General features: G+C 45.3%; 1 protein-coding gene across 2 annotated transcripts; it reads right to left on the reverse strand.

Annotated features, from left to right (window-relative positions):
- Positions 1-1689: 1689 nt before the first annotated feature.
- Positions 1690-24865, reverse strand: SERP2 (stress associated endoplasmic reticulum protein family member 2). Of its 2 annotated transcripts, none has more exons than XM_032294746.1 (4): positions 24351-24585; positions 24001-24110; positions 18522-18594; positions 1690-2132 (listed from the first exon to the last, which is right to left on the reverse strand). In XM_032294746.1, exons 2-4 carry the CDS (start codon positions 24082-24084, stop codon positions 2092-2094), a joined length of 198 nt encoding a protein of 65 aa, XP_032150637.1. In that variant the 5' UTR covers positions 24085-24110; positions 24351-24585; the 3' UTR covers positions 1690-2091. The 2 variants fall into 2 exon arrangements, with proteins under 2 accessions (XP_032150637.1, XP_032150636.1); XM_032294745.1 differs by lacking the exon at positions 1690-2132 and adding an exon at positions 7690-8589 and having other exon boundaries at positions 24351-24865.
- Positions 24866-25917: the final 1052 nt, after the last annotated feature.

The following is a 25917-nucleotide window of genomic DNA, read 5'->3' on the forward strand; positions in this document are numbered from 1 at the left end:
CACCAGGGAGGGTAGAGTGTTATATGCAGGTACTTCAGGGAGACTACCTGGAAACTAATAGAAAACCAGTTTGTGGATGATTGCAGAGCCTGAGGAGAGAAATCAATCTTGGACAGTTTTATGGATGGCAGCCAACAGTCCACCACACGAAGCCCATCACACCTGTCACCTGGGAAAAAGCAGGGTCTATCTGGAACTGACTCTGGCCAGGATTTGGTTTCCCTTTCCTTGAAATGGGGATAATCAACCTCTTGACTATTGCTGTTATGAGGAAGGCCAAATTGGGGGGAAAAAAATTCCGTCTAATAAAGGATGAACCACAAAGCTCAGGCCAGTAATGGCCTCTCTTGGTGGTTTGGGATGTGTGCTTTTATAGGCATTAAGGGAGAAAGAGAAATTCTGCACTCAAATCAAGTCTAGGCAGTGCAGGAGCTGGAAAGAGATGTGTGGGAGCACAGACCCAGTCACCTTAAGTCCAGAAGCCTTTCTTCTTCCCCCTCTTGGCAGGCAACGTGGGCTCCCGGGCCCCAAGCAGGATCCCTGAGGGCTGATCTCTTACCACACACGGATCTGACTCAGTGACCTAGAAGAGGATAGTCAGAGCCAATCGGTTGAGGGGACTAGCTTGGAGAGCATCTACTGTGTGCCACTCTCGGGTAACTGGAAATGTCTTCTGCCACTTTGTGAGGGGCTGGGGGCTGGGGAGTGGGAGGAGCAGGGGAGCACAGGGTGATAGGCTGTTCCCACGGCGTCTAGGTACCCTCTCTTCTTAGTGGGAAAGGGAGAAAAAGAGGGAAGGGATGCTTTTGGAGGGGAGCTCAAAAGTGGGGAGAAAAGAAGGCCCTAAAGAACATCACTAAAGGATCTGAAGTGAAAGATTCCAATGAAAAAAATGTCTCCTAATTCAAACAGTGCCACTAACAACAAAACCTGTGAAGCAGTCCAGAGAGGCTCTGGCTGTGTCTGTCACTTCCCTTTTTACAGCTCTCGCGAAGCTAATGAATGAAAAAAATTGGTAATGCAAAGATGAAAATTAATAAAAACAAAAGCATGCTTCATGTTGCAGGGTGACCACCTCTAATCTTCCAGTGACCCTGTGGCTGTCCCTGTAATGTCCTTGGGCAACACCATGCTTTGAGAAGCTGTGGGGAACACTGGCCAGGGAGGGGACCCCACCCCCTCATTCTGCCAGCTGATGCCCCAGAGGGCTGCAGGGTTCTGATTTACCCAGAGCTCTGGAATGGCTGAGGCTGGGCCCTGGAGTTGGATGGTTCTCACCAAGAGGCAGGGGACATCTGCTCAGTGCTAAGCTCCGAGGCAGACCACAGAGAAGATAATGACTAGCTGAACCTTCACATACATTGTGCATGCCTTTTCTGAACTGAAAAAGAGAACAGCAAACAATACAACACAAAAATATTGAAAAAGGAAAAAAAAAAAAAAAAAAGGGGAAGAAGAATCAAATGTATAGAAAATGCAAGGTCGTTAGAGCTGCCCAGGGCTTCATTCAGGCAAAGATCTTGAGAGTCTTGCCAGAGACCTGCTGAGTAAATCTAGCTCTGGTTCCTGTGTCCCAGATTCCCTGCCCTCCTCCAACTGCATAATCAAGTCACCCCACCTCCCAACCTCCCTTGAACTATTCTGCTATTTTCTTCACCTTAGTTTTCTCACTATAACCCACACATGGTATAAGGTTGAACGAAGACATTTATTTGTAAAACCAATTCTCAATGGAGGAGAGATCGTATCCATAGAAAGTGAACCAGCGATCATTCAGAGGGCCACATGCACACATTAGCGAAACCAAGGGAAAAACCAAAAAGACAGCACTGCTGCGGACGACCCGCGTGGCTACTAATCCTGCCAACAGAAAAGCAAAATGTCCTTTCCGCTTGAGAACACGGATGCACCAAGATGTCCTGTGAGAAGGCAATTCGGTCTGACATCCGCGATGAAGTGATCAGGGAACAAGTAGGGGAGCGTTTTTTCCTCTTCCGTGTGGCCTGCTTGCTTCCTGCAGAAACTGGCTGACGGCGTCTGTGGTCCTCCCCCCTCCAGTGGGAGGGAGGTGGTGTCAAATCCCTGGCCTTCTCACATGCCCATCCTTATGCTCTGAATGATCTGAAAGATAGCTGAAAGAGGAAAACACAACAGCTCAGACACCAGACTGCACACAGCTGGAAACCCAGCCCATAGTGAGCCCGGCTTCTGCAGACCCCTGGGCCCTGACGTGTTAGCTCACAGCTGATTAAATATTTCCTAACAAGGAGTTAAGTTAACAAGAGGTCAGTGAACTTCTTTAAAAAGGCAGCCTCACTCAGTCGGCTGATGGATGCCTCAGGGATTTATAGATAACTCCTGCTAATTCCACCAGCGGTTAAGGCCAGAAATCCCTCAGGCACTGAGAAGAGATTTGGCCCCCTTCCCCAGCAAAGTTCTGGGGCTGCCTGGGAGAGGGATATGGGCTTTCGTGCAGAAACTGCACTCATTAAACAGGTCAGCGAGTCCGCCTTTTCGAAATGGCTGTGACCTGTAAAACAATCAGCCCTGTGCAGCGAAGGCAGACCAGGTGCTCCCAGCAGCCTATGGCGCCTGGCCTCTGGCTGCCCAGAACCCTCCAGGAGTGTGTCTTCCGGCTGCTTGGAACTCTCTGAAAGGCAGCTGTCTCTCAGGGAGAGCAGCACTGATTTATTCAGGGCTCAGTCTTTAATAACTGGGGTTGTCAAGGGGGTAGGTAGCCTGTAAACCCACAGAGAATCCTGGGGCCCTTGCCCATGTGGATTAGAGCTGGTTAGATAGCTTCAGCCTGGTTCCAGCTCTTGGCTTTCAAATGTGTCCCAGGAGAGGAAGATCCTAACTTCTTTTTCACATCTTTTCCAGTGAGCAACCTTGGTCAGTGTTGACAAAAATAATGGTAATGATTAGAGTAACTACCATGTACTGAATTTTTTTTTTTTTTTGAAGGAAGGTGGGTATCATCTCATCTAACCATGTGTAAACACAGAATAAACAGTGAGCTCTCAGGGGTCTTATATCTTCTCGCCTTCATAAAGTCATCCTGGAATACATTCAGGACCCACAATAAAACAGAGTTATCCAGACCCCTAGGACACAAGGCATTGAGCGTTTCATCACCTGGCATCAGTGAGCACATCCTATGTGTGAGACACTGCGCTGCGAGGACACAAAGAGTCATGATGCACAGAACCTTGGAAAATTGTTCTTGGACAGCTGGGTTTTAAGGGTAGACAAACATGAATGCATTTTTTGGCCTTTTTCCTCCTAAAAAACACTGTACCCATCATCACTACCTTTCTAAATTGGAAATACTAACGTATTTCAATGCTAACTTTTCATGAGCGTTCAGTGTCACCATAATGAAAACCAGTAATTGATGAGGCGGTGCTGTGATCTGGCTTCGGAGGAGGCTGCGTTTGAGCTGACACTGAAAGGCTTCTGGTAGGCTGCACTTCCGGGCTCTCGTTTCTGCTTCTGATCATTTTCTGGGTTTCTTTCTGCTCATCTCTGGCCACATCTCTGGTATTACTACATCAGTCTGCAGTGGGCCCTCTGCTATTATTTTTCTGCTGTAGACTAAGCTGCAAACAGAAGCTGTTAGAATTATGTGTCAAATCAGAGTCAGTTGGCTCCATATGAGTGTCAGGGACTATCTGTGGATACGGTGAAGGCGCTGGTTCAACAACTTGTGATATTTAATTCTGGATGTCCTCAGATGTTTTCTTAGCTCAGTTTGGGTTCCTGGGTGGGTCCTGACAGGGCAGTTGCTAGATGGAAGAGAAAGTACCCTACAACAATTGATAAGCTTGCAAAAATATCTGATGTTCCTTTCCTCACCACCAAGGCTGACAAGGTGTAAAAATGAAATAAACATTCTGTGTTCTGGCTCAATAGGAATGCCAGGAGGCAGCTGTATATTCAGCATTAGGAAAAAAAAATTTACATCTATCATGCCTCTTGTTCTTGGGGTCAGGGAACTATCACAAATCTTGACAAAAAGTTGACTTTAGAGCAGAAAGTTAGGATCAGATCAAATTGGGTTGAATATCTGCTCTTTGCTGAAGAGCTGTGTGACTGGACAAATAATTAACCTCTTTGAGGCTGCTTCCTGTTCTGTAAAATAAGGATGATGCCCCTTGCAGGGCTTTCATAGGGATTAAAACATATGACATATAGGAAGGGTCCCCACACATAGGGGACTCCATGCCTGCCGACCACTGCTATCATCACTGTTACTACAGCAACTGCTGCCTCCCCACATCCGAGCATGCGGACCAGCGCTCAGCACTATCTGCCACCCACAAAGCTGTGAACTTTGGGAAATTACTACACAGCTCTGAGCCCTGCTTTTCTCTACCTGTAAAACTGTGGATAAGAAGTACCTCAAAGGATGGCGAGGAATAAATACGATGACATAAGTATATGCTCAAAAATATTACTTTTCACTTACTCTTGCCCTTAGACAAAAAATTGTCAGCAGGGTGTAAGTCAACAGATAGGAAACCATCTGTGTCTTAGTCCATGTACCACCCATATTAAGTTAATTCATGACTTCAAAAGTTCTAGGTAATGATAAGAAATCATGCAGTTCTTTTTAAGGAACTGTTACAAATCTCTCTAAAGAATCTAAGACATAGTTTGCATGTCTCAGAACAGCAACACTTACATTAAAACAACTTACCTGGCCAGGCGCGGTGGCTCAGACCTGTAATCCCAGCACTTTGGGAGGCTGAGGGGGGCAGATCACCTGAGGTCAGGAGTTCGAGACCAACCTGACCAACATGGAGAAACCCCATCTCTACTAAAAATACAAAATTAGCCGGGCATGGTGGTACATGCCTATAAACCCAGCTACTCGGGAGGCTGAGGCAGGTGAATCGCTTGAACCTAGGAGGCAGAGGTTTTGGTGAGCCGAGATAGCGCCACTGCACTCCGGCCTGGGCAACAAAAGCAAAACTCCATCTCAAAAAACAACAACAAAAAAAGCCTAAAAACCCAAAAAAACCCAACTTACATAGTTCTTTGAGTTTGCTTTAAAAACTGAGGATCATTTCTGATCATAATTGAATCCATGAATTAACATGTAAGAGTCCAATGGTCCTTAACATGTTCACAGATGAACCTTCTGTGAGACACTACTTTGAATAAAGTCTATTTTTAAGTTCACCATTTACCTCCACAAGATAATAGAGAGATGGTTGTGTTTATTATTTTTTTCAGTTGTATCAATGTCTTTTAGAAAACTTACACATCTTATGCTAATTATATTAACTGTAATTCTGTGTGCCTGCCAATACTGACCTGGAGAGTAACCTCGGCCTTCCAAATGCTGACTTTCCGAGGTGGCAAACGGGAAAGGAGCCAGCAGTGAGTTCAAAAGAGGGAAAGGAAGCGGGGAGTCTAGACCCTGACAAGTTAATAACTTAACAGTGGGTGAACAAAGCTGAGAAAACAGCAGAGGAGGCTGCAGGAGAGGAACCGTGGGCAGGCGAGACAGCAGGAAGGAGAGATGCCAAGAAAGGGAGGGACGGCAGGCATTCCAGGGCAGGCGATCAGGGCGTGGGCAGGTCACAGAGGTTCAGAAAAGTCCAGGTGAGAGCAGGAGCTACCAGACCCATGAAGCCTCTGCATCCTCCTACCTGTTACTTGGCCCTTGGTAACCTTAGATGATCCCATTTCTCTTTTTTCAACCTCCCCTTTTCAAAGAGGTCCTTAGGCTTTAACATGCCAGGAGCACTCCCACTGCGAAATCAAACAAAGCAGAGCTACCTGCCTGAGTGCACATCCCCATTGATGGGGCCCTCTCTTCCTCTTCACAACCATTTCTGAAGAGCTGTCTACGCTCACTTTCTGCCCTCCCTTACCTGCTATTCTCACCTCAATCCACCTCATTCTAGCTTCTGCTCTCTTCCCTCCATGGACTGTCTTTTGCTAAAGTCACAAACGACCTTTGAGTCACTTAGTGTAACAGGTGTTCTTCCACCTTCTCTTGCCTTACCCCGACTCGCCCCCGCTGGGCACTTGCTCCTGGAAGCTCTCTTCCCTTGGCCTCTGTGAAACCATGATCTTCTAGGTTCTAGTTTTCCTCCTTCTCTTGGCTCTTTCCTCTAAGCTTACTTTCGAGGAAGCAATCCACTTGATCATTAAACACAGGTGTTGACATTCTGCAATGAGCATCGCTGCAGCCTTTTTTCTCGTTACATTCCTTCTCCTTAGGCGATGCCTCCTGACCCACAGTCTGAATTGCCACCTAGCTGTTAATGATGCACAGACGTGTATCTCCAGCCCTGACTTCTCTGAGCTCCAGCACGCCTTCTACCATCTAGTTGATATCTACACCTGGGTGGCTCAGAGGTACCTCGGACTCAACAGGACCTTCTCATGATCTTGTCCCATTGCTAAAACTGGCATAATTATCTACCATCTTGCATGTAGACGCAAAATACCACAGTCCTCCCTGACACCTCCAATGGATAACCAAGACCTGTGGATTTTACCTGGAAATCTTGTGATTATGCACCCTTCTTTACATTCCTCAGAAGCCACCCTAGTCCAAGTTATCATCATCCTCCCCCAGACCCCAATGAGGCCCTCCCACTGCTCTACTCTTGCTCTTCTTCCATCCATTCTCCATATTGTAGCTAGAATTATCCTTTCAACATAAACAAGTAATATATTGTCACTCCTGTGTTTGCTGCACATCAAAAGCTTCCCATTGCCCAATCCCTGATGAGTCCACCATGACCTGCACTCCTGGCCCCTGTCCACTTGTCAGACTCACCTTATATCACTCTTCTCCTTGCTTGGGTGCTCCCTCATGTTTTCCAAAGCTCCATGCTCTCACCACATGGCTTTTACACATGCCACTCTTTCTGCCTGAAATACTTCAATCCTACCCTATTCCCTAGTTTCCTTCATCACCCAAAAGTTAACATCTTCAGAGAAGCCGTCTTTGATCACCTGGAGCAGAGGCTCTCGGACTTGAGCATGCATCACAGTCTTGTGGTGACAGGTTAAAACACAAATGCTGGACACCTTCCCCCGTACCCTGGAGATTCTAATCTACTGGGTCTGGGATAAGGGACTGAGAATCTGTGTTTCTAACAAGTTCACAGGGGATGCTGAGACGCTGGTCCAGTGACCACACTTTGAGAACACCAGCCCTTTGCATTATGTGCTTTCATGGCCCCATGTGCCTCTCCTTTAAACAGTTTCATGGCTGAAATTGTCCAGTTTCATGGCTGAATTGAAAGTGTTTTGGTGTGATGACTTGATTAACTCATCTTTCTTTGCCATTAGACTATAAACTCCAGGATAACAGGACCAGGTATGGCACAAAGTAGATCCTCTGTAAATGTGACTGAATTACTGAAAGGCGAATGATTGCAAAGAGCACAGAGGAAAATACATTTTTAAAAACCTCAAATGATTACTTTGCAAACCAAAAGAGTCAGCATCAAATGGCTGCCTTTAGATCCAAATGTCTCTAAAGCTCAGTCTTTGAAGGGGAAGTACAAGACCATAAGCTCCTAAAGGCCTGAGAAGGGGCCACCCCAATCCACTCTCACCCTGGAGACTGACCCTCCGCAGTTAAGAGGGAGTGCCAGAAGGACACAGGGATGACATAACAAGTGCGTCCCATAAGAAAGTGTCAGAAAGCTGGAACCTTGTCAGCCAACAGGAGGCTTCCTAAAGCCACTTTTATTGACAATAAATTGATGATAAAAGAGATAAAAGGAGTTGCTGAGAAGAGAGATTAAGAGAGACCAGAAGGAAGATATCCTTTAGGAGAAGAAGACAACCTAGAAATCATATAATTTTGATTATTTTTCATTAAAGAAAACGAAAATGATCAAAGAGCTGATAGAAAGCGAAGTGGGGGCCCTCTGAGAAACACGCTGAAATGTCAGGAGACAAGACATTGCAAGGCAGATCATTAAATTCTCTAAAAGAATCAGCACAAAGGGAGTCAAAAGTACGATACCATTTTCTGGTGGCTTCTCTAGAGATGGAGAAGAGGGAAAAAAGAGAGATGCCCAAGACAGGCGAGGGCAACAAGGCGCTGTTAAAACCCAGATGTTATTAGCAAAGAATGTAAAGCGTTCTATCAGAAACTTGCTTTGAGAGAACCTCTACACAATCCCAAATGCCCCCAGGGCACAAGGGATGCCATAGGTCACCTTGAGGGAGTGATGATCTGATGACATGTCTTCTCCAGGCTGTGCATCTCAGATCCCGAGGATGGAACTCCAGGGCAGATGAATGGCCTTAGTCTTTCCTCCAGGTCTGGCCAGTTCCACAAACATTCCACTTGCTGGTCTTGGGGGGTGACTCCCTCTGGATGTCACAGTTTTGAGAAAGTTCTGGCAATCTCCAGGAAAGGCCAGTTTATGTGGTTGACCTGCAAATATGGTGAATTCAAGTCTGTTCTGGAGCAAGTGTCCAGGGGAGTGAGTGGGGGCACTGGTGGCCCAACCAAGAAGCAGTCTGTGGCTGGGTCAAGTCTGTCTCCATCTGGGAGCAAGTCCCAGGATGGCTGCACATCAGGAACCTCTGGAAAACACACCTTTTCTGGCAGGAAAAACAGGGGATGTTTTAGCAGAAGTTTTTAAACACATAGTCATATGCTAAAGGCCTAAATTGGTGGAAAACTTTTGCTCCATAGAACTTTTAGGGAAACGGTAAGAGAGAGGGAACGCAGAGTAATGGAAAACAGATAGGTTTTAAAGTCTGAGAGAACTAGGTTTGGGGACTAGTTCTCTCACTTTTTAGCTATGGGACATTGGCCAATTTCCTCTATGAGCCTCAGTTTCATGATCTGGAAAAGTAAGTGTAACAGCATCTTTGCAGAGACTGTGTGACAGAGAAGATGTATGTGTAGGGTCTGGCACTACAAGAAGTCAGTCCTCAAGAAACGGTAGCCAAAATAGTTGTACAAATAGATCTTGCTCACCCCCACAGGCTAGTTTATAGAGAATTCTTTCCAGACATAGAGAAATTCCAGCTATCCCTGCAGAGGTGACCCCACTGATTCTGTGGTTTACAAACCATATCCTCTACCTATCCCGGGGCGGGGCGCTGGTCTCGGCTCAGGCAGGTTCCGAAATATCTCAGTGCAGCGCTCACCCACTATAAGTCTTCTCACCATTACAAAGCAAAGCTGCCAAAATGGGAAAAATTTTATTTCTTCCCTCGTAGGCATTCAGAGCTTTGGTGAGGACCTTCCCAGGGAGGTGGAGAGGAGGGAAGGCAGTGTGAGCAAAACCGTAAACATAATTACAAGAACAGCAAACACTTATAAAGCCAATACTGTGATTCCACTGGACATTCCACATGTATTTTCTCAGTTAGTCCTCGGGATGAATAATCCTGAGGGTCCCAGGAGTTAGGAACCAGTACCATCCTCTTTTAGGAATGGAAGAGCTTAGGCTTCAGGTGGGTATAAGTATCTTAGACAAGGCTACACAGCTAGTAGATGGCTTCAAATCCACAAAGTCTGGCCCTGAAGTTGCAGCTCTTAGCAACCATGTAATTTTCCCCCCTGGAATGTGCACATGAGAATGTGGTAGCTTTCACCCGATACACCCCAAAATACAGATCTTCCTCAAATTTTGTGTTCCTGAAAGATTTCAGAGAGCAGCTAACAGTTCACAAAGCAACATTTCTTAGTTGTTGCAAAAGGCTCCATTCTGAAGGCTCCTCAACCTTTGGGCTCAAAGACAGTTTGCCACAAAACTGGTGGCCACATAGGGAGTGGGCAGAGGGCAGCGAAAAGAGTGGCTCTTTAGCTTCCCGTATGTCCCTGACATGTGTGTGACTTGTACTTTGCTTCTTCCACACCATCCTTAACAGAAGAGCCAGTCCTGGGGAAAGTTTGGGTGTGGCCTTTCCAGAAATGGAGAGGCCTCCAGCACATTCATACAGGGAGAAAGCTGGGCCATCGAAAACACAAGGCTGGGAGAACGGGAGAATTCAGGCTCTGCCAACGACATCTTAGAGAATCACTTCTTCACATCTGTTCTGAAGAGGCTGTCCTAAAAAAGGACCTGTCTGTGACATGATCTCTCTCCCCCACACATCACCCCACAGCAGGCAGAGGCCCTGGAGAATGAGGAGGAAAGTACAGCCTATTAACTGACAGAGGAAAGAAATTTCCCTGCCCAGAAACGGCAGAGTGACTCCCAATGGATGGTGCCTGAGAAACCTCACAGGCTCTTTGTTGAAAGGCATTAACTCTGCAGTATGAGAGGCCAGTTCTGGGGCCAGGCACAATTTCCTATTTGATGGGCAAAGAGGGTCCAGATGTGTGCTCCCTTCTGGGGATGAGAAAGTCATAATATCCAGCAACATAGGGAGGTATGCTGTATACACACACACACACACACACACACACACACACAAACACGCATGCATATACATGCATATACATACACACATATGAACACACTAACACATACATACACATTCACAAATACACACATGGAAACATAAACACACAAAAAACCCATGTATACAAACACACACGCAAATGCAAACAGAAACATACACGCACAAGCTTCACTTCAACCAGAACAGCTGCTCTTTCATTTGTTTCCCTCTAAGATTTTAACAAAGTTCTGCTGCTTTAAAAAAAGACTGAAAACCAATAGTCTAGATTTTTTTTAAAAAAACATTTTTTTCTGATTATAAAAGTAATGTATGCTCTTTGACAAACTTGGAAACTACAGGAAACAGTGAGGAAAATAACAGTCACTAGCTAATCCTGTTACTCTAGAGATTTCCCTTTGATGGGGGATAAATGTTTGTCAGTTTCAAGAATAGCCAGGCTTTGGTCACCATTAAAATTCTCATAATCTCTAATTAGGAAATGAATATCAGGGTTGGCCAGTGAAAGAGAAATAAAATTGAAATTAGGAATACATGAGGGAGAACTAGTCTGAGGGAGGGAACTGGGACATGGCTGGTATTTAAGAGTTTCCCTCTGAGAGTCAAAGGATGTTGGGAATTAGATGGTGACTCCATTGATGCTGCTTGAAACTATCATTGAGGCATTAGGACACAGAGAAATACAAGCACATTGCAAGGAGTGCCGTCTCAGATTGCTGCATCCTGTCAATGTAGAGTATTGCACCCAGAGCTCAGAAAAGGTAAATAATACAAGAAACATGTATAGGCTGACTCTAAACAAAATTGTCAGAACGGGTAGCATATTAAGGAAAAGTGCTCATTTCACCAAGCCCAGGAGGCATTCTGGCCAAAGAGGAAAGCTGGAATGCTGAAGACAGCTGTCTTGTGAATACTGGAGCAATCACCTTATAAAAAGTTTAGGCTAAGGATAGCAAAGATGAGGACGTGGCCCTGCCAGCCATACTGTGTTCAGGACAGACATTACCAATCGACTGCAGCCCACTTTCCCACTCAGTGCAGGTATAGCCTGAGAGTCCTTCTCAGTAAGGCTCATACAAGAGCTGGGGAAAAAAGGGAAAGAAAACACCCGGGGCGAGGGCTCTGGACACAAACAGCAGTGACTAGGTCCATGAATGGGCTGAGGAAGCATGTCAAGTCTGCAAGCGCCTTGAGAAGATAGCAGTGGACCTATCTGTGTGACAGTATCTTTGTGGGGAACAGTCTTAGACAGACATTCCAGCTAAGGCTCGCCTCTGAGTCTTGAGATAAAAGCAAGCATTCTTCGGAAGCTTTCAAACAACTCTCCAAAGAGGCAGGTTTCAAAACCTGGGACTGGCAGAGCCAGGATGAGCTGCTTATCTGGAAAGAGGCCCCACTGCCTGCAGAAATAGAAGATAATGCTTTTATTAAAAGAGGAGAGAAAAAAAGGGCAAAGTCTCTTATGAGGGCACTGAGATCCTTTAGCCTCAGATGTGGATCTGGATCCTAGGAGATCAAAGTAGAGACAAATCCAACCATTTAAACAGGCTCCAGCAAAACAATCCCAGGCTCAGGTTTGACAAGACGTTTCTGGCCTATTTGGGATAATAATCTGAGCAGATCCATAACAGGTATTGATTAAGAAATGAGTTTTTTGATTTCTTACATAATCTATATATTCATAAGGCTGTCTGGGTACGGTGGCTCATGCCTGTAATCCCAGCACTTTGGGAGGCCGAAAAGGGCGAATCACTTGAAGCCAGGGGTTTGAGACCAGCCTCGACAACAGGGTGAAACCCTGTCTCTACTAAAAATACAGAAATTAGCTGGGTGTGGTGGCACATGCCTGTAATCCCAGCTACTCGGGAGACTGAGACAGGAGAATCGCTTAAACCCGGGAGGCGGAGGCTGCAGTGAGCTGAAATGGCACCACTGCACTCCAGCCTGGGCAACACTGAGACTCTGTCTAAAAAACAAAACAAAACAAAACAAAAAAGCTGGTTATCAAATTAAACAAAATGAAACAGGATACAGCCCTGAGATGTTCTAATTGGATAATAGCATGTCCCAGAAGCATATACTGTTCCCAAAGCTTTTGTATCTCATAAAGATAACTTCTACAGCAAAAGACTGGTGGATTGCAGTTGCCTTAAGGAAATGAAACTCACATTTTTTTTTCCTGATATTCAACTTAAAGGACTAACTGCTGTTCATTGATTGTGGTCTGCAGGTTGGTGATCCTTCTCCCTGTGTGGGGAAGACTTGATGCTTTATCATGTGGAAAACAGTCTCATGCACCTGAAGTGTTACCACTTATGTCGCTCCCACTCATCCTTGGAGTGAAGAGGCAGGGCCCATGGCTTGCTGACAGATTAAGACCAATGTGAGAGGCTGAGTGTGCAACTGAATGTGCAGCCTGGAAGGGTGAAAGGCGCGTGGAAGTTGAAGTGTCCCACAGTAAACCGATAGTCCCGTGGTGCCACTGTTCCCCATGAGGGCTATAAGGACACAGGTGGTGGTGACGGTAGCTGCAGGCTTTGAGCTTGCTGTGGGCCTGCACTTAGATCCCTAGAGCCAAGGTGTCCTCAATGCCAGGACATCTTGGGAGGGCTGCTCATTGTCTCCATTTTCTTGATAAGGGAATCAATACCAAGAGTAAATACCTTGTCCAAGGTCATTCAGCTGACAAAAGTGAATCTAGGCTCTGAACTGACATCTGGCAGATTCTAAAACTATCCTCCCCTTGGAGGCCTCCTGTTCTATGAGTGCCAGTTGGTCAGTTTTCAAAGCAGTCCGTTGCCTAAGAGAACTTTTGCAATCATGCAAAGTAGAAATTCGCTTATTCTGAAGAGTGTGTATTTAGATAACCTCCCCAAACTCCCTTTCTCCAGGGCAATGTATTAGAGATTACCACCAAGTGCCTAAGAAAGAACAGGGCTGGGCTGCGCTTGGATCTGGGGGGCGTGGGGCAGCCCCGGGAGGTCAATTGCTACTATCTGGCTTCCCAGTAAGGGGTGGCACTCCCTGGGTGTGTGTTTATGCCAGGGGTCTCTGGGTGCCTGGACTGAGTCCTCCCACTACTCTCCAGTCCTCATTCCTTCCTTGTTACTATCTTACTCTTGTCAGGATGGCAGGCATGAAAGGCCCATGTAGAGGAGGAGGAAGCCACAGGAGAGAAGCTGAGAAACAGGAGGCAAGTGATGGCAGGGACCCATGCCTCCCTATAAGAAAGGGGTCCTGTAGCTTTTTACAGGCTTGTTAACCTGTTTTTTCACATAAAATGGAGAAACGGTGACTAATAAGTGAGCATAGAAATGGCAACTTTTTTTTTTTTTTAACCAGTTCTAACCCTTTCCCAGAAGACGGCCAGAAAAACAGATAAAATGTGCATTCGTTACTGTCTGCCTGACCTCAATATTTATTTACCCTAGGTACACTGGCACTATTTCTAAAAAGAGCACTTCGCCCAACCAATCATCAAGGAGAAAAGTGGGTTAATAGAGTGAGGTAATGAAAGCAAGTGAGACTTTCAAGAGATTCCCATCAATGATCAACATCTTTATTAATATTAGAAGATTATGCACGTTTTTCTTTAGCATCTGTATAAAAACACACAAAGTAAGAGTAACCAACCACATGAATGCAAAGAAAGGCCATATGACCTCCAAGGTCCCACTGGAACTTGGTGAAATGGAACTTGAGCCTGGCATAGGGGTGTATCTTGTTTAAAGGAGAGCTAATAGAAAGGAACAGGAAAAGGGTCCATCTGTCTGCAGAGGTGTGGAGACCCTACAAGACACTCCAGTGCATTTGGCCTGAGTGTTGCAGGACAGGGCAGGTGTGTGGGTACAGGTGTGCATGCTGCAGACAGCCAGGCAGATGTGAGATGTAGAGGATTTTCCTATTTCAGATTGCAAAGCTGGAACAGCGGTGAGACAGACCACCGACGAGGACCTCAACTATCCGAGCACCTACCAGAAAACTCATTATCTAAAGCAAAGCAGCTGACAAATGGGGCTAGGCTTGAGGACTGCATATTCTTTTACATGTAGAGAAAAGGTGAGTAGGCACTCATGGCCTGTGACCCTAAAAAGGGAGACACTCGAGGGAATAGTCGGCTCTGCAAGATGAAATGAATCGTGACTAATCCCAGAGAGGTGGCAACAGGGACGGGGCTAAAGGAGCTATTGTTTCCCATGACATGTTCTGTTTAGAAAAGAACGTGTACAAAGATAGAAGGAAGGGCACAGTACCAAGGACAAGCTGAGAAGAGTGACACATTTCTGTGAGAACTGTGCCTGACTTGAGCTGAGGCTTGCAAAACAATTGCTAAAGTTGGCAAGAAAAAAACGGGTGGTGGTGAATTATTTTTAGTTGTGATTAAAAGAGGGATGAGGCCCATTGCTTAGGGATCATGATGGCACGTTAACAGAGGACAGAGAAAGTAAGACGGCTCAACTCGTGTTCCATGTCTAACCTCTACATAAAAGCAAAATGGCTTTATCACTAGAAAGTTTTAAATCGGCATCATTAAAACATCCCTGGGCACTAAGGGCAGGGGCTATGGTACGGCAATAAGAGTGGGTCCTCTCAGGCCCTTTCATTCAGATCTCCAGGCTCTGCAGGCTCATATCCCATGGCTCTGCACAAGCCTCCAGAGAGGCGGAGCTACCACACTTAATCCCTGGGACACCACTGGAGTCCGGAGAGTTCCAAAAGATGCTTGTTAGCAAATGTCTCAATTTACCCAAGAGGGAAAGACACAGGTCCTGCGGTATGGGCTGGTAAGCCAGGCAAAAGTTTAGGTCATATGATGGTTTTTTAAGCCCTTCAAAAAGGAAGAGAAGGATTTTGAGAGTTGGCATGGATTTGAGAAAAATAAGCTAGGCCAATGACCCTACTGGCTTTTTTGCTTATAGGCTGCCCAGCGGGGTAGATTGGAGAAAACCACAGTTATTGTGTGACTTGAAGCCTAGATATATCTTTATCTACTTAGACCCTTGGCAATACAGGTGGCATGGTCACTGGGCTCAGAGATGCCTGAGATTAGGCTTTGGCCATTCTGAGCACCTTATATTCTTGAGCCCAGCACACTCTCTGAAGCCACCCTGCCACCGCCACATAGTGCTCCCATGCAGAGTCACCTTCATCGCACCCTTGGTCTGGCTGTTTGTTCTTCAAGGCTCCGCTCAAACAGCACCCCCACTTGGAAACTTTCTCTTCTGCGGAGGATGATTTAGAAGTTCCTTATCGATGCTGGCCAAGCACCCTGTACATTCTGCTGTCACTATCGCAGCATGCTTCCCCTGGGCTACAACTGACAGCTTCCTTATCTGCTTCTCCCAATGCCTGCAAGCACCCAAACAGGATTGTATTTCCAAAGCCCGGCACAGTGCCAGACACAGAGGGGACCCTCAAGACACAATGATCGTCTCAATGAGTTTTGCTTAGAGGTTCAAAGTCAACCTGAAAGAGGTTGTCTCTAATTGTGTTCTGTGGGTTTCTTCAAGTCTGGACTTTTACCAGTGACTTGGAAGAATAATATACTTTCAGAGACCATAACGCTGGAAAAAAAGGGTAAGTAGATCAGAGGCTCAAAGTTCAAGATCTGACAATCTACAGACTGGTCATACACCCTGAAAACATAGCTAACTTTTTTGTGCAGGTTTATTATCTGGATTTTCCTGTGGCATGCTAAAGGCACAGTTTTATTTGTTTGTTTGTTTTTATTTTGTTCTTGGTTGAAAATCAGAGACAGATTATCTGAGGCATCACAGATGAATATGTAGGTACTGATGGAAATGCTGCATTAATGTGTCATATTCATTGCAATTTTGCACAGTGCTTGGACTTATGCATTACTAATGAAGGACAATACATGAATATATCATGTAATGTCACTGACCATATTGTATATTATAATGTGATATCAGTAAGCCATTTATTGTACATGTTCATCTATGTTTCTGAACTTTATGGACATTACATAAAAAGATAAATGACAACCAATAATAAAATTTTAATAAAAGTAACCATTCTGCTTTGAGAATAAAAAAAGAAATGTCATAAAGTTTTATATTAGGTCTCAAAAAAGGCCAACCAGATATCTACAGTATGAGAAATATCTAGCTGCATCCATCCATCCATCCATCCATCCATCCTGAGCACTAACTATATGCTAAATACTAAGCTAGGATCTACACATTTAATGGAAAATAAACACTGCCTCCCCTGAGCTTATATCCTGCTGGAGGGAATGAACATAAGAAAGTAAATAACTGCAACTGCTGATGAGGGCCCTAAGTAAAATAAAATAATGTGTGATAGAGACAGGAGATAATTTGAGGCAAAGGGGTATGTAGATGTGTCTCTGAGGCTTGCAGGAAGTTTATGTGAGGAAGAGCTGGGTGGCACCTTGCTGGCCATCAGCTAGACACGAGTCAAGGATGTGCCGCAACTGTTAAAAAGTAACTGCAAGCCTGGGTCATATTAATAGAGGCAGAGTGGTGAGCGAGCAAAATCAAGGGCAGTGACAATCCTACTGCCTCTAACTGCCTCTGTGATGATCACACTGCTTCTAGACCACTTTCTGCAGTTGCAAATGCTATACTTTTTTTTTTTTTTTTGAGAAGGATTTTCACTCTCGTTGCCCAGGATGGAGTGCAATGGCGCGATCTCGGCTCACTGCAACTTCCGCCTCCCAGGTTCAAGCGATTCTCCTGCCTCAGTCTCCTGAGTAGCTGGGATTATAGGCATGCACCACCAAATGCTATACTTTAAGAAAGTCATTGAGCAGATCCAGAAGAGGAGTCTAGAAACCACGTCTTAGGAGGCAAGGTGGAGAGAACTAGGGAAGCTCAGTTTGCAGAAGGAGTCACCAGGCAGTCATCTTTAAAATATCTGATGATTCAAGGTGTTTAGAGGAGAAAGAGTCCATTCTGTGTTATCCTTAGGAGGAGGGGCATTTCTAATAGAATTCCAACTATACGGAAATGGAATAGGCTTTTTGAAGAAGTGAGCACCCCATCCTCAGAAGTATTCAAACAGAGATTGAGTAAACAGTTGTTTAAAAGATGTCCTAAAGGATATTTCTTTGGGAATAGAGTAGAACTGTGTTTCTTTGGGTGGAAGATTTTTCTCATCTTGGAATGTCAAATCATCTTTAAAATATTTGAACCACAAGCAACAATAATGCCAATTACTTTGGATCCCTCCTTCTAAGAGTTTTTGCTTCTTTGGAAGAGTGGTCTCTTGAAGGTAAAAGGAACTGATCCATCTTAAAAATGCTTTTTAAAAAATTTTCATGATTTTCTGTTTGAATGCATGACCCATCTTTAGTCATGGACTTCTCTTGTCATTGGGGCAGAGGCTGTCTTGCTGGGAGGCCTAAGCCTGAGCAGAAAGATGTGGAAATCCTGCCTTCCTGCCCTCAGCAACAGTGAGATGATGGAGGGTGGGAATCCCTAACGGCATGCTGTGTAGTTAGAAGAAGTGACCTCCACTCACAAGGATTTCCGAGACCCAACATATGGGGACCAGGAACCACGTCAAGGATAGTTCAGCATGTAACTAGAAACAATGGCACAATGCTTCTGCTCATCTTCCCTGTGTGTGTGTGTACGTGTGTATCCACATGTGTGTAAGTAAAGCTCTCAACTTGCCACCTTACAGTATCGGGTGACCCATACCTTAAGGCTTGGGTCAAAGGCTCAGCTGTATCTAGGAGTTCTGCAGAACCTTCTTATAAGGCATAAGGCCTCTCCCTTTCTCTGGAATGTGGGTTTATCACAGGCAGACAGGTGTTTCACCTTCTGTTCTAATGCCCTTATAAGGTTATGTCTGCAAAGAAAGGCTTCACTGAGCTTTACAGTGTATATAGCCACATTAAGTACTCAGTTAATCATTTTATGATTAGGATTTGATAGTGTATCAATTCTGTCTCTACCTATATTTGGAATAGAAACTAAATCAAAAGCCATTAAGATTAAGGCTCAAGGTAGTGGTAAACTTGAATCCCAGACCAATCTGTTTTTCATCTATTTACTTTGTGAAGAAAATGTGTGTTTTTCAAAGTCCAGTGGAGAACATGGGATGTAAGTTCAGTGAAACACCCATACCTGAGCCACAGACAACAAAAACAAACAGTGCCAACAGCCATGGTCCCACAGGATATTTCTCCTCTTGCGGCCTCTAAAAGGGAATGGGAAAAAGAAAGATTAGATCCATTGATTCAGTAAACATTTTTTTGAGTATCGCTAGGCATTGTGCTAGGTGCTGGGGATTCTACTGTGAATGGGACAGACTTGGTCTCAATCCCTATTTATAGATGAATAAAGTCCATTAAGAGGATTGAGATAGGTTTGTAAAAATTCATCAATAACCTTATTAACATCGCTGTAACTCAGTGAACTTGGTGGTCTCTAATATTCTGGGGACAGAGATGGTGTGAATACATAAACCAGTATGGTGATTTAGGGACCAAAATGATATTAATAATAACTTTCCATCTGTTGAAGGTATGCTCTGTGCCAGGCACAATACTAGGCAGTCTGCATTCATTATTTCTGGCAAGTATTATTATTCCCATTTTGGAGTTGAGAAACTGAAGCTCAAACTTTGTTAACTTGAGCAGGAGCTGGGATTCAAATTTAGGTCTGCCTCATTACAAAGCCTGGGTGTTTTCCATTAATAGATTCAATATTTTGTTTCTGCATCTGTGAATTCCAAGCAAGATCAGAGAGCACAGATATTTTTTCAAGACCTTTTATATACCCCTAAATTAGGAAGTCAGTACAGTGGAAATCCTTAGAACAATAGAAGCACCACAGCAATTGTGAATCGTTACAAGCGAAGCAGCAATTTTATAATAAAGCTCCTAAGCCTTAATGAAGCTTGCACTTGGGAGAGGTCTCTGAATTCTATGGGAAGCAGAAGGGAACTCTCAAACCTGTGTGAATAAAGCCCTACAGACCTCCTGCTCTTTTCAGACCAAAAGCACAAACATAATAAAATCTTCCCTCCATAACACCTCTAGGTAGTGCAGGTAGGGCTTGGTCCTTAAACCCAAATCAATCAGAACAACAATTTTTTTCTGAGAGATGCAACAGAAAAGAAGTGAATTTCTCAAATAGAAAAGGAGAGTGAAAAAAAAAAAACCCAAAGAACTCTAATTATTTTCTGATTCATTTGAAAAGTAGGCTGCATTCAATGTAAGTTAAAAAAATTCACATGCAACACACACAAAGAAAAACATGTTGGTAGGGTGGAATGTTCACAAATATTGATTGTGGTTGAAATCACAAAACCCAATTCCAGATTTCAATTAAATGTTGTTGACATTTAAAAATTATATTCAACATTGTAAAATATGGGCTAAAAAATATGTTCATATCCATACAAATAAGACAGCTTGACATTCAGAGCAAAGGTATGTAATAATGTTTCAAAAAAAAACCACACAAGTGGTTCTATAATCAAGGATGTAAGTTTTTGAATTGTTGAACAAGTTTTAGTAATGTTTCTAACAAAAACTTCTTTAAAAAGGATAATCTTCCCTTGATTTTCACTGTAGCTGCTTTCCTAGAAAAATGTATCATAAATTAAAACTGCAAAACCTATGATGTATTTATATGTAAAATTAAGTTCTAGGCTCATGTAAATAAAAATTGGCTTCTCATCTAAAAAAGGAATCATAGATAAGACAACAGTTCTTCTTTAGTTTTCAGCTTACCAAAGCTCCCTCCTCTTTGACTTCACTTGGGTCCACTTGTCACTTGTATGGCCATGTACTTTTTCTTGATAGCATCTGTCACAGTTTGTAGGTCTATATTTATTCCTGTGATAATGTGTTTAATATCTGTCTCTCTATGAGACTGTAGACCCCACAAGGGCAGGGAATATGTCTTGCTCATGTACCAATGTATAGAAATGCCTGGCACAGAGCTTAAACACAGGAGATAATAAACGTTCATTGAAGAACAAATAAACATACAAGTTTCATTACATATGATTTCTTAGGTTATACAGAGTAAACACAGGTTCTAGGAAGGATATTGTCTTTTTATTAATACTTCCTAATTGGTGTAAGATTGTCCCTGTATCTCTCCTACATGAGAAATATGAGTTAAAGTGTCAGTGGCAGGTAGACTTTGACTAAGGATTAAGACATTCACTTCTCTGTCCTTCACTACACCTGTATCTACTACCACTTACATGCTGGCAAGTCACGCTACAGAGGAATCGGTGGCTACTCTTGATCAAACGAGGACAAAATCAGTCTTAAATAATTGCATAAGATAACTGTGCCATTCTTTGGCCTTTAAGACTAGGCCAAATTCAGATCAAGTAAACAACACCTATAAAGCTACCTGAACAAAGTGTGACATTCGCCCTTCCCCACCCTCTTCCGCTACCTTCCCAGGAACTTGTCACAGCTGCCCAGAAACCAGCTCTGTTGCTGTTTGGCCACTAATAAAAAAATTCATTTTATCTATATTTCCAGCAAAGCTAATAAGTGAATTCAGGAGCCTGTAAATGAATTATTTGCCCAGGACAGATACCAAATGGAGTCCTTTAATTTTCATATGCAGAAAAACAGATGATCAGCATGCAGAGCTTAAATCATACAACACAAAAACCTTTTGGATGATATTTTCCAGGGAATCAACATTATTTGGGGACTTTGGCTGATCATAGTACCCACATATCTTTTTTTGACAGCTTGGGTGACTACTTTTTAGAAGGGGTGCCCAGCACAATCCCATATGACAATTCACATAAACCTGACTCTATGGCTGGAAAAGGTGGGGAAAAGTAGTAGCAACTCTGCAAATGCCATGGTTTACTCCAAACATGAGTTTGCTACTTCTTGAGGCTCCAAAAATGTCAGGGAATGGCTTTCCCTGTGATTAAGATACTGGTAGGGTAACTCAGAACTCTGAAATTTAAACTCCCCCTTCATTCTGGAGAAGTTACTACTGTATAATCACAAAATGATGATTCAATTTCTCTGTTTTTTTTTTCTTTTTTTTTTTTTAGATGGAGTTTCGCTCTGTCACCCAGGCTAGAGTATGGTGGCACAATTTCGGCTGACTACAACCTCCACCTCCCGGGTTCAAGCGATTCTCATGCCTCAGCCTCCTGAGTAGCTGGGATTATAGGCAGCCACCACCAGACCCAGCTATTTTTGTATTTTTAGTAGAGACAGGGTTTCACCATGTTGGCCAGGCTGGTTTCTAACTCCCGACCTCAGGTGATCCACTCGCCTTGGCCTCCCAACATGCTGGAATTACAGGCATGAGCCACCAAGCCGGCCTCCTTTCTTGGGGTAGTCTGCTATCTGGGGGAATAATATTAATTTATCCCTAAGTGATTAATCATAAAATACTGAAGCATCTGCATACAATTAAAGAAGTTTATTTCTGAACAATTAGTCTGAATTTTCAGTTGGAATATATACATATGTTCCCATTTAATGAATTTCATCCTGAATCGTGATCTTCCGCAAGTTACTTTAACAAAGTATAATCATATTTGACTTGTAATTGAGAAAATGAGATTTAGGATTTATCAAGTTTCTCTTTGAAACAAAATTTCATTTTTCTATTGGATAATGATCTATTTACAATAAAGTTAACCAAAATCCCCCCCAAACCAGTGGAAAGCATACATTTATTGTGGCTTGGTCTGGAAACATATTATTACAAATTTAGCCGGGCCATTCAAAAACTCTCATGGTGCAAGGCACTAGTCATCCTATGACATATCAGAACATGTTAAAATGCACTCATACTGTATGTTAAATATAATTTAAATGTAGCTCTGAACATTGAGTTGAATGGTAGATGACTGGTACCTTTTCTAGATATTTAAACAGTGTTTTCCCAAATTTTCCATTTTCTTCTCTTATTTTGGAGCGAATAATTTTTGTTTTGGGTCCCAAATATTTTCTAGTCTTCTTGAAGAACATGAGGTGGCAGACACTGAGTCTACAGAGCCCAATGGATAAAACAGCCTTGCAAATTAGTTCCTGTTTTCTTCTTACTTTTGTCATCAGATAAGTTGTCCACTGAGATCTGACATCTGAACTCTGGTTTTTTAGTTAATGAGAAAAAGCCACATGACTAGCTATTTTTCACTGTCAGTTAGCAGTGAAATTCTTCCTTGAGAAGGAAGAATTGATCTCTTAGGGGTATAAAGCCCTGCATGCCCTAACATCAATTATAAGTTGTTTCTCAATGTCAATTTGGGCAGCTTGTTTTTTTTTTTTTTTCCTTGAGTAAAAATATCTAGGGAAAATAAATCGATGTGACAAAATGGTTCCACTTTGATGGCATCTGGCATTTTCCTCCCCGAATCACAACTAAGTGATCTAATTCCTAAATGAGAGAATTTTAAGGATTACTAAACCTAGAGCTGTGTATAAAGCTCTGAGTAGAGTTGAGTTTGATCCTAGAGTTTCTCCGCCATAATACTGCTTGGTTTTGGAAGAATTTTGGTGTGACGATTACAGATCTAGCTTTTTACTTAATCAAACCGGTATAATTTTTTGGCTAAAAGGAATTGCTTCATCAAATCTGTAAGCTTTCCCAGCCAAACTTCAAGCTTCAGCTAGATTTCCACTTAACTGTATGGGATAACAGATCGCAGGCGCCTTTGCTCATACACTTGGAGACCAACTTTGCCAAACTACCTATGCGACTCATGTCTCTGAATGTCCAGTCACAGGCCTAGCATTTTCTGTTGAAGATAATCTCCTTTGCTAAAAGAAACCCCTGAGTGTAAGGTGCAGGCTTAACTTAAAAATCCAGTTACAAAGTTTCAATTTACAGTTCTAGGGACTCCAAAGCCTGGCCATAAACTGGTCTCTAAACTTACACCATCAGAATGAGTCTGAATTCACAGAGTGGGAAGAATAGCAATGCTGCCCTTAGACTTTAGCTTAGGGACTCAGGGAGGTCTCACTGGAAGAGAGAGGTAAAAGAGAAAAAGGAGGCTGGAGTGAATGTGGGCCCAAATATCACTCCCTACTTTGAGACCTTTCAACATCTCCAGGGAAACCCTCACAAAGGGGCTGGAAAGAAAATCTGATCCTGGTGCAAGTCTGTTGGGGAGGGAAGACCGGTGGAGTCTGGTAGGAGGAGATGACAAGTGACCTCCATTTAGCCATTGATTCAGTCAGTCAGTCATTCAACAAACGTTCTAGAACATACTAGGCTCCAGGCTTTGTGTCATTTAGTTGACTTAACTGGCCCCTAAGGATGAGGCGCTCCATCTTTCCCTGGGACAAGGCCCAGCTGTCTCCCGGGGGAAGTGGGGGCTCCTCTATGTCTCCCTGGTAGCCCTGGCGGCCACTCCCAGAGGGGCCACGACCAACCAGGGCCCTCTCCGCCCATGAGGACGACAAGTGGACCGCGCCGCCCAGAGCCCAGCTCTCAGCCCCCACTCTGCAGGACCCCGCAGAAGGGGCGGGCCGGGAGCCGGGAGGCCGGACCCTGCGCCGCTACCGCCCGGCCCGGCCCCGCCCCCACCCCCGCCCCACCCCGCCCGGCTGCCCGGTTGCCCGGCTGGGCCTGGCCGGGTTCGACCTCGCCTTACCAGGGTTTTGGCTACGTTCCCCCTCTGGGTGATGTTTTTGCTGTGCTTCTCGTTAGCCATCCGGATCCGCTGTTTGGCCACCATGGCTTGGCGCTCTGAAATGCTCCCACCTGCAAGGATCCCCTCGCGTTAGCCCCCGCGACAGGGCCGAGCGCGTCCCGCCAAGACCCCCGCGGCCCGCCCGGGCACTGCAGGTGGCAAGGCGCGGCCCGGAGCCCCGCGCACCCCGCTCCTCGAGCCCCTGCGAGCCGGCTCCAGAGAGAGGCCACAGCCCGGACGGAAGTAATCTCTCATCTCAGGAAACCCTCTCCGACTTCCTCGCCATCCTTCCGGTCCCCGCAGCTACCTACCCCGCGCGGCCACCGAGGCAGGCGCGGCCGCGCGTCCTCCCTCCCCGAGCGGCCGGAGCGCAGCGCGCAGAGCCGGGGCCCCGTAGTGTCTCGGTCCTGCAGCCGAACGCGGCGGGGCCGAAGGTTCGGGCGACCGCGGCGTTTGTGAGCGCGTAGGGGACAGGGATGCGGCTCCTCCTGAGCTTGTGGGCCGGGGACCCACCCCAGGTCCGGGGAAGGGATGGGGGCGGCCGCGCCTCAGGCCAGGCCGCGCGGTCTCCCCTGCACCGCCGCCCCCTGGACGACGGCTGGACCCAAGGCGGCGGGCAGGGCCCTCAGAAGACGAGCAGAAAGGCCAGGACTGGGCCCGCGTTGCTGGGGGTTGGTCCACCAAACGAGCCTCCTCTTTAGGGAACTGGGGAAGGGCCCTGCGCTGGGAGACCCCACGGCAGAACCTTTCGCGAGGGCTGCAAGGAGCGCCGCTTTGTAAAATAGAAAAGAGACACAAAGCGCGATCTCCCGAGGGTTGGGGATCCGGGCCATGAGGATGGAGTTGGGAGAGGCCTTTTTGCCATGGTAGTTGTTGTAGGGGTTACATCGGAAGATGGGCCAGCGTCAGAGCGGAGCATGCAGGAAAGAGGAAGAGGCCTTGGACCTGCAGCCCAGGTCGGATTTGGTGGTTACTGCCTAAATCTGAAGCTTTGGCCTGCCTTGACTCCCCACCCACCCAGAGCAGCTTGGACCTCCCTCTAGCCACCCTTGTCCCGAGGGGTCTGAGTGTCTCCCAGACTAAACCCGGCATTTTTTGCGGTGGAAGGATCAAAATGGAAGCATTTACGCGCCTCCCGGACACTGGCATCAGGGCTCAATCTGTAGAGCAGCGCTCTACAGACTGCCTAGGGAGGCAGGGGTGGAAGGGGTTCAGTTCTTCACTTTTCCATACGCTGAACACAGTGGAGTTAGCTCTTAGAGCTCAGAAGAGTGGAGGAGGAGCGTGGACATTCGGCCTGGAAGATCTGGGGCAGTGGGAGGTGGGGATACAGGGTCAAGGTGAAGGCGAGCAGCAGCACCCTCAGCATGGGGAAGAAGAGCTGTGGCCTGAGGCCGGCTCTGGTCGATGCATCTCTAGGCCTTCTCTTGCAGCCGGGGGTGGCTGGGTTTCCAGGGAATTTTGTGTGATTAAAATTTTCCCATGTCATTGGAGTGTTAGGGAGAGCTCCTCTCTTTTGGGGACTTTCTCCAAGCAGGCCCCCCTTACTGCCCTGCAGGTTTCTTGTCACTAAGGCTTCAATAAAGGCCATTCTGGGGGCTGCTTGCTGTAACCCAGAAGACAGAATTACCTAGCGTCATTAGTAGGGTCATTTTTTTTTTTTTTCTATTCTACAGGGCCAATTAGTTTGAAACAAGCTTCCATGGCCTTTTAACTGTTAGCATCACCACCACTGTAACAGGGCCATAAACCCAGTCTGCCCCCCTCCAGTCCCATGCTTTTAATAACTGCTGGCTCTTTTGTAGGGGGTTGGATGGGGGGGAATTTCTACCTCAGTGACACCTGCTAAAACTGCCTGTCGTCTGAGGTCCAGAAGGT

Source organism: Sapajus apella, unplaced genomic scaffold, assembly GCF_009761245.1.
Source record: "Sapajus apella isolate SASKATOON/1434 unplaced genomic scaffold, GSC_monkey_1.0 scaffold32, whole genome shotgun sequence".
NCBI classification, from domain to species: Eukaryota; Metazoa; Chordata; class Mammalia; order Primates; family Cebidae; genus Sapajus; species Sapajus apella.

Coding starts and splice junctions, on each gene's coding strand:
- SERP2 (XM_032294745.1), bottom strand. CDS start 24,084: ATGGTGGCCAAACAGCGGATCCGGATGGCTAACGAGAAGCACAGCAAA. Junction 18,595..24,000: donor GGAACGTAGCCAAAACCCTG/GTAAGGCGAGGT, acceptor ATTCCCTTTTAG/AGGCCGCAAGAGGAGAAATA. Junction 8,590..18,521: donor TTTTGTTGTCTGTGGCTCAG/GTATGGGTGTTT, acceptor TTTTCCTGCCAG/AAAAGGTGTGTTTTCCAGAG.